Source organism: Trachymyrmex septentrionalis, unplaced genomic scaffold (genome assembly GCF_001594115.1).
Source record: "Trachymyrmex septentrionalis isolate Tsep2-gDNA-1 unplaced genomic scaffold, Tsep1.0 scaffold60, whole genome shotgun sequence".
In the NCBI taxonomy this organism is placed as follows: Eukaryota; Metazoa; Arthropoda; class Insecta; order Hymenoptera; family Formicidae; genus Trachymyrmex; species Trachymyrmex septentrionalis.
In genome coordinates, this window is record NW_017305779.1 from 4,761,030 (window position 1) to 4,775,696 (window position 14,667).

Genomic DNA, 14,667 nt, shown 5'->3' on the forward strand with positions numbered 1-14,667 from the left:
TCAACATCTCCATCAACATCTCCATCGCCGCTACCACCGTCGCCATCATCGGCACTACCACCTCATGCAATGCCAACGATACCTCGTGTCGCTGTAAGACCTAGTCCAGTCACGCATCTGGTTCAAGCGAATCATGGAGCCGCTTGGAAGATCACTGAGCCGTTGTTCGGCGCGGAACAACCGATGAACAACAGTGTGAGACCATACTTCGATTCGAAACACGTATCGGAGAACACTAGCATGATCAAGTCTAGCATATCATCATCTAAGATACCACCTCTATCGAATCATTATGTTACGCAACGGAATCTAGTTTTAAATCATAAGTCAAATCACGATGTAAATAGCGTACATAAGAGCTATAATAGCGGTACCGCGTTGAATCCGAACTCGGTGAACGCATGCATCAACAATAACAGCCCAATCGTCATTTCCAATTCCAACTCCATGCAAAACAAAATTACGATGCCGACGAATAACATGCCGACCAGTAGACCGATGAACAGGGTGCTGCCAATGCAGGCGGTGACGCTTAAGCAGGACCCGGCAAAGAAAGACGATTTGGCGATTGAAGAGCCGACGAAACCGATGATCAAGCCAGCCGAACCGGAAATTGTAGAGTCAAAGAAGGAAATCATTGAGCAGATCGTGCAATTAAAAAAACCTGAAACCGCACTCAGCAATATCAGTGACAATATTAAGCTGAATACAGAAACTATAGAGAAGGTAAAGGAGAATCTCAAACTGGAACTTGATAAGGAGAAGCTACAAAACACATCGTTGAAGATAGTGCTGCAGAAACAGTTACAGGACGGTTCTTACAAAATCACGCGCAACATGAAGGCAGTCACCCAGAGCAAAAAGACACCACAAGTAACATCTGTGGAGATATTACCGTCAAAACAGGTGCCTCAGATTGCGTCATTACAACTGTTGCCGATCAAAACGTTTACGCTCAAAGCGAACAAACTCGAGGATAAGGTGAAGCCTATGGAAGCGAAAGTGAACATACTTAAGGCAAAAGCGCCGCCCGTAGCTGTCAAGAAACCCAGAATAGTGACGAAATCAATCAGACCGCTGCGAAACAATCCGCAGCAGAATCCGCCGCAAATGCACAATTGCTCGAAAGGACCGATCTTAATGTATGAAATCAAGTCACAAGATGGCTTTACCCATATTGCCTCGTCTATGACCGAGGTTTGGGAGACGGTGTATCAGGCGGTACAGAATGCGCGCAAGGCTCACAACTTGTCTCCTCTGCCTCACAATCCGTTGTCCGAGGGTCTCGGTTTGGAGAATAATGCGGCTATCTACCTGATTGAACAATTGCCGGGTGTCAACAGATGCAGCAAGTATAAGCCCAAATTCCATACGTTGGAGCCGCCAAAACCCGACGAGATGGAAAATGAGTTACCGGCAGCGTGTGTCAACGGGGCGGCACGAGCAGAGCCTTTTAAAGGCAGGAAAGTACACGACATGTTCAGCTGGTTGGCGTCGCAGCATAGACCGCATCCTAATATAATTACAATATCGGAAACAGAGTCTAGGTAAAATTCATCACCACGCTTATACAACGTAAAGACAAAATTGCATGCTGTTTTTTTATAATTGTTTCTTGTAAATTAATTCGTGATTTCTGATATTTAATTATCAATATGAGTTTTAACGCTTTTATTTTAATGGTCTTGTGCATCATCGGTGTGATGTATTTAGATTTTTATATTTTAATAATCACATATCTTTTGATACACATTATATATTGAGTATAAGTTATACTTCTTTAGACTATAAATAAAATCTGTAATATGAAAAATAAACAAGTGCTATTATTAATAATTTATTTAATAAAGCGTTATGACGAATACTGTTACAGGCGAGCCGTAAGTACCAATTTGCCAATGGCAATGCGCTTTAGAATACTTAAGGAAACATCAAAAGCATCTGTTGGTGTATATTATTCCCATATACATGGTAGAGGATTGTTTTGTTTAAGAGATATCGAGCCTGGTGAGATGGTGATTGAATACGCCGGTGAAGTAAGTAGCAAACTATTCATATTCACATATTAGAAGATCACGGTACTTGTAATCGGTGTCGCTTAGAGATTCGCAGAGCAGTCGACAGGAGTTGATGTTGAGTATATTGATAGTAAATTCAATATGACAGCTACTATGAATTACTCCAGCCAATCAGAGAAATATATTGATTACGTGATACTTTGCGAATGTCTGTTACACTATAGGGATAGCTCTAATATCGTTATTATTATTATTATAATCATTAAACTTATTGATTATTATTAGGTTATTCGATCTTCTTTGACCGACAAAAGAGAAAAGTATTATGACAGCAAGAATATAGGCTGTTATATGTTTAAAATCGACGATCATCTAGTTGTTGATGCTACTATGAAGGGAAATGCAGCTAGATTTATCAATCATTCATGCGAGGTACAAGAGATTTCTTTTTCTTTATGTTTAAAAGAACAAAAATTTATCTAATATTACAAATTCACAAAAACTTTTATTATTATCTAATAATATTGTTTTATTTGTATATATATATATATATAAATGTTTTTAAATGTATAAAAATCTAATTATTTTAAATTGCACTTTCTATAATTTGATTATGTAATATATAATATATATAATTAAATATTACGTTAATATTATAATATTATAATCATCACGTTGAAATATGTATTATATGAAAATATGTATGTTATAGCCAAATTGTTACTCGCGAGTGGTGGACATATTAGGTAAGAAACACATACTGATTTTTGCTCTTCGTCGCATCATTCAAGGAGAGGAGTTGACATATGACTACAAATTCCCATTCGAGGATATCAAGATCCCGTGTACTTGCGGTTCTCGCAAATGTCGCAAATACCTCAACTGAGACTGCGTATATACAGCTTATCTTAAGCAGCCGACCGAAGACAAAGAAATAAAATATGTGCTATAATTGCGCGCGCGCTTTCGAATAGGATTCGTTTTATTGAATGTTATTCATTTTACTCATCATCAAACTATTTTCAGAGATTGCAGCTTTTTATTACTATAAAAGAACATAGATTATACATTTTAAAGATTAGAAGGCCAGACGTAATACGCGAAGCACAGCGATTACAATGATGTTACTTTAGACAGCTACGTTCCTGTAGTTGATTTAACGGGGGGTATATTTACACATATACCTATAGCAATAAACCATTCGAGTATCTCCTGCTTTTGTATCCGACAAAGTCGTGCGTTTTACTAACGCGCTTCAGACTTGTGAAAGTGTTATTTTATTCACGCCTGTGCTTTCTCGCACGACTTTTAGACTCTATGTATTATCTACTGTTGAGGCTTAAGTGTACAAGTTATCTTACACTTTACACTAAATGCGAGAGCTCCTTGTACGAGAGCGCATAATTCTTGCATGATATGGATCTCTCGATGCTTTGATCGGATTTGAAAATAAACTCTTTCCCTTAGACGAAATTATTTTGTATCATAAGGATTAAAATGGAAAATGATGCCGCTAGAGTACTTTGAAAAATTAGCGGATTTTCGACAATGATTGTAGCTTTTTAAAAGTCACTTATACATTTCTTTCAAATATCACAAGATAAAAATAACGTAAGCATAGTGTACAAAAGATCTTGTCAAGCGCGTGAACATAAAATGCGCAATAATTGTATATTTAGATGATTTGTAAATTTTAAATTTAGTGTACAGTGTATGACTAACTTCGTGACATTTCATGTCTGCTGTAGGGCCAGATTTCAAATGTTTTTGTAAAATATGTAATTGTTAGATTAGATATACCGTCTTTGATGTAAGTACAGCAAATCAGTTTTAACTTAAGTTAGGAATGTAGGTATTAAGGAGAGAGATAGAGAATGGCAAGCGAGAACAGTCTCCTATAGCAGGATATTGTTCGAAGGTATACCTACTTTGGCAGACATTGATACGATTTTGTTTTATTGTTCACGTGGCATCATTGATTAGAGGATATTTGCTTTCCAGAACTATTTATTCAATGTAAAAATGAATGGCGCGAGTTTGATATTATTTGTCCTCTCTTTTTCTTTTTGTACATTTTTTTTAAATATCGCGTCTATATTTGTGCTTCCACCTTGCCAAGATCATATTCATCGAGTTTATTATCCGAATTCTATTGTCTGAATTATACGAGACACGACATTTCGTTTGACGAGTATTGAATAGAAGCGTTAACGATTTTAATAATCTTTTTAAAAGAATTTTTTTTAATCGAAAAATCGGTTTGTTCGTCGGTCAAATCGACGAAGATTTATGCATTGTTTGGGATGAACGTCTCCGGATACGTTTCTCCGGCGAACGTTTGTGATATTTTCCCATAATGGGAAATATATTAGAGATGCTTTTATAGGAATATATATTTTACATTTTTACGGATATATATATACCATGTATTCCGTACCAATACCCTTCTGTGAAGTCCAGTTTTGCCTTACTTTTACATGTACCTACGCTTTCACCCGGTGATAGATTTAGATATATATATTTACGCAAATGATATTTTATATTCGAAACTAACACAACCGCAACGGCGCATGGCACTGCGCCCTCCGATACTACATCGTATTTTAGCGCGATTAATCAATTTCTGCCGAGGTGGTAGTCCCTTAAATTTTGGTGCTCCATGGACACCGTTAAGTGCACTTTTCATGAAAAAATGGCCTAGAGTAAGAGATAGTAAGGTTGCAGTGCGGAAGTGTTTGATAATAATAAGAAATGCGTTATACGAAGAATATTGATCGTGAATTATTTAAAGAGATAATATAAAGGGGTGAAATGGTGGCACACACATAGGAGCGCATTATTTGAGCACACGAATAATGTCAGACGTGCTGCGATTTTAATCGGCCTGGTTTGGTACAAAGCGCATATGCTGAGTTGTAAAAAGTTATAAAATCGCGGGAAAACGGAAACCTGTTCTGGTCACGTGAAATTGCCATCTTTTAGATATTTTGTGAATCTTTTTTTTTTTTTTTAATATTATAATTATCGATAATTAATGACTATTATATTCGAGGAGATGAATATTGTTAATATAATGATAATTAATTTTAATCTGTACATGAAAAGTAATACGACTAGTAAGGATGGTAACTTACTTGAAAATATAACAATGTTAGATATTTTATTGATATTTATTGATTATAAACGATATGGTATTAGGGTTGACGAAAAAGTACTAATGTAAACTGAACGATTTAGGACCGGTGCACATATATGGTAGTCACATTTATTAACGTGGATATAAGGATCAAATCCTTTTTTTTTTCCTAACAAACAAGCAATCGTGTATCTTTAATTCGATTACAATCTCCTGATTATTACGCTAGAATCGCTAATCGGACATCAGAATTCATTTGGGTTTTACAAGGTGTATTCTCTGTAGGCATACATACCATGTAACTCGATTTTTACATTGCTCTGTATTATGATTGTAAGCTGTAAGCTATCCATCATTGTCCGATTTCATTTCTACATTCGCGAATAGATTTAAATTTCTCAGTACAGCGTACTGAGAAATCCCCTTTTCATTATTTGTATCATCGACTTCTGTAAAGTACCCACGCGAGTACTTCAGCAAAAAGTATGGGACAGTTTAAACGTATGCTTGTAGCGGAAGATTAAAAGCGTATGTGTGAGAGAGAGAGAGTGTGTGTGAGAGAGAGAGAGAGAGAGAGAGCGATTTACTTATCTGCTAATAATTCTTACCTGATGAATTCGGACGAATATCTATCAGGTGCTTTCTGGAACATACTCTGTGTCTTTTTAAACTACTCTTTAAACTGCGTAAAAAGGGTGTACGACCCTCCTTAGTATTACGCATACAGCCTTCACTATGATTATGATTATGATTATGATTATTATTATTATCGCTATTAATTAATCTATACACACACAAAAAACGAGAAAGAGAAAGCATAATACATCACTACTCAAGTCACTCGTATTTGGGCATATTAAGCACCGTTTGTTTACTACACCCCATCAGCACCTTTCAAAAATAACGCTGCGTGTAAAAAAAATGACGAACATCCGAAGAAACGATACGATGAATAAACTGTTGAAGTAGTTTACCAATAATTAAAGGAAAAAAAAATGATACTAATGTATAGATGTAATAGGTAGATTGTTTCTCTCCGACTTTTACGCATGTTTTACCTCTCGACAGACAGATTCGCTTCGAAATCCGAACGGACGTCGCATTTCAGCGTTGCGTTTAAAATTGCGAGTGATTAAGTGATTTCGCGGAAACGTGACGAGCTCGCGGTGTGTATTACGGCGTTCTCGCGACGCGACGGTTTCGGCGCATCGTCACGCTAATTGCGATCTTTCACAACCGGAAATTTGGTCTCATTGCGCTCTTTAGATCTTTGCTTTTTTTTTCTTCTTGAGAAAAGGATAAGCTGATAATATTAAAATATTACAATTTAAGCAATTAGAAGAGGAAACGGGAGAAAAATTGAAATATAAAACGCTTCTTAAGACGTGTATAAACTTACTATTCTAACGTTTAAACAAAGTGTAGAATTTTGAAATATTGTACTTGTTTAAAAGAAAAGTAAGAGGGAAGATAAATAACAATTACTGACAAACTCGACGACGGTATGAAAGAGAAAAAGAAAAATTGAAAAAATTGTCTGTGATTATCAGTCATAATAATCTTTAGGTCGACATATTTTTTAGAGAATATTTTTTAGGAAATTACAAAATTTATGATATATCCCTATTATTGATATGATATTGGATCAGATCATGTGCTATACGCATAATAATATTAAAAGTGAAATTGAAAAAAAAAAATGAATGATGAACTGTAAAAGTTGCAAACTGTTTAAATAGAGTTACAAATAGTTGAGATTCGATGGCTGTTGTAAAATATTCAGTGTTTGGACAAATAATTATTAAAAAACTATTTATAACTAATATCGAAGTACGATAATATTATTATATCGCATATTACAGTAGCGTTTTTATCCCTTCTTGCGTTTGCATATATGACGGATATAGGTTGTAGAGAGAGAGAGAGGGGGGGGAGGGAGGGAGAAAGAGAGAGAGAATTTCGGTAAATGAGGCCCGACCATGGAAACCTGACTCGCGATTAAATGAACGAACGAGGAACGATATTATGAAAACGAAGGAATGGGGGGATGACGATAACGGGACGGACAGGGGGCATTTGCCACACGTTTTTTGCGTGTAAATTGTCGTTATCAATCCATCTACTTATCGTAGAAAACTTATGAAGTTTAATCGTAATATCTACATTAACCAGAAAAGGTACGCGTACCGCATAGAAAAAGAAACACATAGCTGCTTTCATCACAAGACACGTACTCGTACATACACACACACAAAACACACAGATATGCCCATGTTTTGTAATTAAATGTTTTGTTAGTATATATTATACGAGAAAATTAACAAAATAAAAACAGAAGTGGAAATATGAGAGAAACATGTGTGTATTTTACCATACGCGATGTATTCCTCTCTTTTGTGTTATAGTAATTTGTGTGTGTCTATGTTGTAGTAGATCGGTATCGTATGTACGGCACGATTACAGACTGATGCCTTGATATATCGTCTTCAAATACCGAGTTCGCATAAATTAAAAGAACATGAAAACGTGCATCATGCGAAATGTCAATTTCTCTTTAATGTAGAGGCCTTAATTTAATTCTCAGAATTCAACTCAAATCGAGGAAAATTGTATATATTATATTATAGTTAGAGTTACTCGAGTCTTAATTTATTATATTGAGGCTTCTTGGTATTCACGTTGCGGCAAAGTTTTCCGTTGTACACGTTTCTTTTAATGTATGCATATGTGTATATTTAAAAAAATTACTTTACATAATTTCTATTTTGTGCTTTGATTGGAACTCTTTTAAATGAAAAGTGAAATTATCAAAAAATATATTGGAATTCGGATTAAATATAATCATAACAAGAGAGGTCAGTGATCCGGTAGACTTCTGTGTAACAAAAGCAAACGATATAGGAAGACAATTCTGTCTGGCAACGTTTATTTTACAAAAGGAAGTATTTTACTTGAGGATTGAATCTTTTGTGCGGAAAGACACGCAGCGGAACGAGTAATAATAGAAACGCGTGCTCAACATCATCTCATATAATTACGTGTGAAATCCGCGGATTGTCAGGAGCGTCCCTTTCGCGTGCGAGATGGACGCATTTTCTCGATCACCTTTCCTGATTATTGCGGCAAAGCCTCAACAAAATCGGATGCATACGCAGTCTGGAAGGAACTCGTCAGTTCGTGTATCTCGTCAATCTCATCGGTATAGTTTCTATCGAAACATTACTTTACATCTAATGCGGCGAAGAACCAAAAGGATTCCACACAATCTTAATTATAAAGAGATCAATTCCTCTGTCAACTTTGCAAAATTTTTTATATGTGGTTGCTTTTGATGTTGATAAAAAATCTTAATGGATCCCAGAAAAGCTTAACTTTGCAGTTACTTTATGACTTGAATGTAATGGTAAGAATCATTAATCTATCTCTTTTATAGACTAGGCTTTTTTAGGTTTTGCTTTATCGAGAAGATACGAAGCTGGAAGGTGCAGAAAGACCTAAAAAATATATATACAAAAAAACACGATTCTGTAAAATATATAATTTTGAGCAATTTAGGACTCCGAAACCGTAAAAGTTGAGCTTTTCTGAGCTCATGCTTTTTTTGATCAGCATAATAAAAGCAATCAAAAATTTCACCAATTTGACAGAAATCAATTTCTTCATAAAAAGTGTACATTTACAAAAAAAATGCGTTCATTTAACTCCCGCTTCAATCCGAAAGATCTCTATTTCCATTAATACTAACAGCATACTGCAAGCAAATTGTAGACTTCGGTAGAAACCAGTAGATCAAATATCGCCGGACGCACACAATTAACGAGTGGTATTCATAGTGGTGTTCCATTCTGATTTTAAGACCGTCTTAAGACCTGTCTTAAGATACTAATGCAGCCCTCTGATTGGTCCATAACACCTTAAGACTGTACTTGAAGCGATCTTAAATGCAAGAATCGGCTGTGAATACCGGTTCAATCTTATCTCGCTTTGTCCCACGAGCGATGAGCGATGAGCGGCGCGCATTGCGTTTCGATCGACAACGCGTCGCACTGTCGTGTTGTAGGTCGTGTTTTATGCGTGTGAAAATTTTTCGCCTTGCACATGTCCGTACGTAGGTGCAATTACGTACACGCGTACGGTCGAGTCACGCGCAATGCGTCACGGACGGCGTAACGCGACCGGCTGCGCTTCTCTGAGGAAATACGCAGCGCATTTACGCGCGATGCGTCGACGCCGTCGTGCGGCGTGGTGAGCTTATTCATCGAGCGAGCAAATAAACGCACACGATCAAAGACGCAGGACATTCTGTTGGATGCGCGTTCCGCTTAATTCGACACGGTGCACCGTGTACGTATATCAAAATTGATCAAAATCTGCTGTTTGGAAAAAAAAATTTTATCGAAAATAACAATTCTCATATTTCTCATTTTGTACGGTTCGATCCAAAGACATGGAGCAATGTATTTTTTTTTATGTCGCAACCAAAGTGTTTAGTAAATGTATACATTTACTAGTCAAAATGTATAATAAATGTATATACCGATTACAGCTACAGTAAATGTATACATTTACTGAGTTAGCACTTTGACTGTGACATAGAAAAAAATACAATTGATCGATAAAAATGATAGAGATAGGACGTGAGAAGACAGGTCTCTGTCTCTTTCTATTCAACGATGTGATGTTGTTAGACAGAGAGGAAGATCGGCCGTCTTTACGCTCCCTTTCTCTTATTTTTATTGATCACTAAATAGTACATATATTAGATGTACTATTTATATACGGATGCGATCCATGTTATTCTATGTCTTTCCAAGGAACACACAAAAGTCAACGAAGAATCGAAATAAATCTGTTTTAATTCTTAACGTTAATAAGTCGAATTTTAATTAAAAATCATTTTGACTTTCAGAACGTCAAAATAAAGTCGTTTTGACTTTTCCTCGATTTAGTGTGTACCGTAGGTTTTATTTCCGTGCGGCAGCATCTGTTAGCGATAACGCTAGACGTTAACTTAGTTATAACATAACATTTCTTCTATGACAATTTTTTCAAATGTGTTAACTGGCTGTAAAACAGAAGGATTCTCGGAATTTTTTATCCTATAGTACACAGTTAATCGACAGACTTAAAAAATTTGTCGTACAACAAAAATGGGCTAACGTAATATTAACTTTATTCTGTTGAGGAAAACAAAGGAAAGATATATTTAAGAAACTTGTATGTACGAGACTTTGAATATGATCTTCAAATGAATTATTTAGCATGGCAAAAAATATATGAGTTTTTCATAAAAAAAATTAGACGACCATTTAAATGGCCATTTTCAATACCGTTGAATTGATGAAAATCTTTTGTTGTTTAATTCTTCACTAACGAGACAAAGATTTTCCTATTATATACGTATAAATATAAAGATGTATAAACAGCTCATTTATCAAGTTAAAAATATGAAAGAAAAAAAGAAATAAATCGGAAAATACACATTCAAAATCTTTCGATATGACTTTTATGAGTAAATTTTATGAGTACATAAAATTTTTAAGTACATACTTAAAAAATAAAAATTATTTGTTCTCTCGTTGCAAGCCAAACAATCAACCGTGAAATGTTAATTTATTTACTCGATTGCAATTTCGACGATTAATTTTTCTTTTTCATCCGCGCGTCAGACAATGATCGCAAGTGATGCAGTTGTTTCAATTTTCAGGTAACAACGCAGCATTTTGGCGTGCAGCGGCGTATGATAGAACATTCTGCATTTGTTTACAACGCAAATTACTTGCTTTGCTTACCGCGCGCGGTCGACATAACTCACCATGACGGATTCAATGGAACGCCCGTTAAAACAAATGTAGATTTGATGCGGCACGTTCGGTGGGATGTTCTGCATTCAGGCGTGATTTACTCTAAAGACCGTACGCGCTTTACGCATCCCGACGTGAAGCAGATCAGAAATAGCCGTTAAGCAACACGCGCGCGCGCATGCGACAAGAATGAAGGAAGAATTATATTTGATCGAGGAAAAGGAAATTTGGTATAAATCTGAAAAAAAGAAAAAGCAATTATTACATGTGGACAGACTACAGAAATTTCAAAAATTGACATTTTCAATTATTAAGCAGACGATCCAATATTAATTTGCGAGTTCAATATAGATATATCTATTGTCAATATGTTTAATATTTCTAATAATTTATAATCTATGGGCAGCGCAAGTTATAATAAAAATTACAATTAGTGGACTGCAGTGAAAAATCGGTGTTAGCTGGGTTGACAAAATCAATAAGAAAATAGTGACCAATGTTATATATACAGGGTGTGTCAAAAGTCTGGAAACGGTCGAATATCTTGAAAGCATTTTTGAGAAAAATGTTTCAGACAAAAATATACTATCTGAATGAAATTATTCTAAAATCAATGAAAATATATTTATCTATTATAAGCTTATTTTATAAAAAACACATTAATAGAAAATTTCTAATTTAAAAAATCTATTACCGCCTTTACGGTACAATATACAAAATAATATCTTATCGGTGAGTTTCTTTTAGAGCCATTCATTTTCTTTCATTTATTTAAAGTGGTTTAAGAAATCCTCAAAAATTTATGGATATCATTTCAAGCATCTAGAATAAATGTCCGACTTTTATTTTAAAAAGTAATAAAATGAATGAAGGAACTGAGAATCCGTTGAATATACGAGTAACTTGCACGAACAGAAATGGTCGGAATACACATAAAACATCCAGTACTGTACCGTAAGGGATTATTATTAGAAATATAAATACAATATATATTTATATTAAACAAATGTATTATGAGCAAACGGTGCATGTTTTAACATATATTTGTTTAATATAAATGCCGTCTAAAATTGCCTGCAGTATTTGCACGCACTGCAGCGTGTTTTAAAACCGAAATATATTAGTAAACATCAGGTCATGTCAGAAGATATTCGCACGTTACAACGAAAAACTGACATTTTGAAATATTCATTAATTTATTACGACATATTTACTGAGAGAATAAGTCCAAAGGAATCTACATTCACATACTGACATTTCTTATTTAGGTGTGTGTGGAGCTCTAGATTTACCTCCTGAAGCTTCGAGAGACAGATAAGAATAGATAAAGGTAAGAATCATCCCATGTGTATACCATGAATGGCAGTTGCCCGTACAATCGAGCTTTCAAAGTTGTACACACGAATTCTTTTAAAATTTTCCATTATTAATTTTCCTCTATTTCAAATTAAATTCAAAACTCCGAGTTTTTTAAATATATTCTCTTTTTTGCAATTCCAAGCTAATGTGAAAAGAGTCTTCAGCCTGATGCAATAGATTGAGAAGAGAAATAGACGGATTGTTGGACCATTGACGTTCAATATCATTTTAAACAATTTGATTAATAGCTGAACGTTTATTATACGATAAATCATTAAATTCATGAGTCTGCGAATTCTCGGTACGTTTGCAGCTTCCTCGATCTTTTCTCTCTCTCTCTCTCTCTCTCTCTCTCTCTCTCTCTACTTTTGTTAGTCTTGCATTAATTTTCGTCTTTCTGTATATGTTATCAGGGTTAATATGTATATATCTCTGAGGTTTTCCGCACGTGTGCATCTCACTCACGTAGACTAGATATTTTTTTTCTTTTCTTTTTTTTTTCTTTATATTTAATTCTTATTATTACTTTTACTTTTTTATTTTTCATTTTTCTAGCATTTTCGAATCTTATTTCAATTATCTCATATTATGTACTGTTGTCTTTGCGCTTGAGGGGACCTTTCGTAGAGCGAATAATAAATGCTTTCTCTCTCTCTCTCTATTCATTTAGCTATTTATCTTTTTCTGAATCTGGCAACCGATAGTCGGAACCGTCGAAATTACGCGACGACTAGTGCGCCAAGGAACGCGCGCGTATACATACATACACACACACACACGCGCGCGCGCGCGCACGCATCCCACGTCTCTTGCCCTCACTTTTGCCGCGCGAATGCGATCCTTGCTCGTTCTTACGTCACGACTCTGTTCCCTTCGCGCTCGACGCGGATCTTGCTCGAAAGCGCGCCAGCCGCACGTTCGTAAACGCATGCATATATACGCGCGCGCGCACGCATTTGTTTCCGCGGAACAGTGAATAACCTCTCCCAGCAATTCTCACATACGCGCGCGCGCGCGCGTGCGTACATATGCATTAAATGAGCGCGCTCGGAAATCAGACTTTAACCCCTTCCCTCTCGGCTGTGCGCGGCCGACGGCCGTTCCCACCTCGCCCTTCCATCGCGTTATTCCCGCCGTCGCCGTCGCGCCCCGCTGCGCGTTTTCTCCGACGATTTCAAGAAAGCTATACACTGTACAGTTCTCCTTTCTGTCGTCCTGCCCGTCGTCCATCCCTCCTCCACTCCTCGGCTTGGACTCCATCGTCGCGTGGTTCGCCTCGGCAACCGAGAGTCCGCGTGTGTTTCCCCTTCTTCGACGATGACTCTCGCCAGTCTCGCCCGCCTTCCTCTCCTGTTCACTGTTCACTCACCCTTCGTCTCTCCCACAATGGTCACAATGCATTCGTGTGTTCAGGAACGTGACTACGGATGCTTGTTCTCCGAGAGGATTTTTTGCGGTACAGCGGTTCTCTCGTTCAGTTTCAGATATGAAAATAATGCTACTGTTATGTGGCTGACATATTTTAGGTCGATATTCCTAAGCTTCTTCCTAGCTGATGGCTTCTGCCTCCATAGAGCGTGCGGAGACAATACGGCAATATTCCTAAGTAAAAATCACAAAGTTGTATTATCAGCATCTCAAGGTATTACTTGAGATCTTAAAATAAGAATTGACTATCGTCTCGGTATATTTAAAGTTAATTCTTATATTTAACATTGTCTTAAGTACAGTCTTAAGTACAGCCTTAATCGAAGGACTGTATTAGCATCTTAAGAAAAATACTTAAGACACAACATCGGTTTTCATAAAAGTTTTTAAAGTCGTTTATGAGATTTTCTTCTCTCATCGCTACACAAAAGTAACGGAAGATATTTACATACGTGCAGGTGCCAAACGTAGCAAGAGAACACTTGGTATGATTACGGTGATTATCAGTCCTTTGTTGTAATGGGCTTTCCATAATAAGTGTGTTACCTAAGTTTTAAGTCGAGCTGTAAGAAATTGACCAATCATAGTAGATTATCTTCTCATATTCGACTGGGTAATGGCTTATTGTAGAAAATCCATAAAGTACAGCTCTTATTAATAGATAGCTGTCCTTTTAGATTTATTTGCTTTTTTCTCAAAGCTTTCAATCTTCTCCTCTTTAATTAGCATTCCAATAATGTCTAAAATACCAGTGATTCAACTTTTACGGAAATTTTCTGCATTTTTTTGCAAGAGCAATAGAACAACAGTCACAATAACATCATACACGTCATGATTGATTGAAAAGTGAGTTTTAATAATCAAAATTTCAAAGTACAGCTATATATTTGACGTCATTTTGATGTTATGATGACTTGTGTTT

General features: G+C 36.1%; 1 protein-coding gene across 1 annotated transcript in view; it reads left to right on the forward strand.

The window, feature by feature from the left end:
- Positions 1 to 7,432, forward strand: part of LOC108752573 (histone-lysine N-methyltransferase trithorax) — a 17,554-nt gene extending 10,122 nt beyond the window's left edge. Inside the window, 4 exon segments of the mRNA XM_018493480.1 lie at positions 71 to 1,547; positions 1,874 to 2,036; positions 2,304 to 2,450; positions 2,731 to 7,432. Of these exon segments, the coding sequence (XP_018348982.1) occupies positions 71 to 1,547; positions 1,874 to 2,036; positions 2,304 to 2,450; positions 2,731 to 2,904 (1,961 nt within the window). The 3' untranslated portion in view covers positions 2,905 to 7,432.
- The last annotated feature ends 7,235 nt before the right edge of the window (positions 7,433 to 14,667 follow it).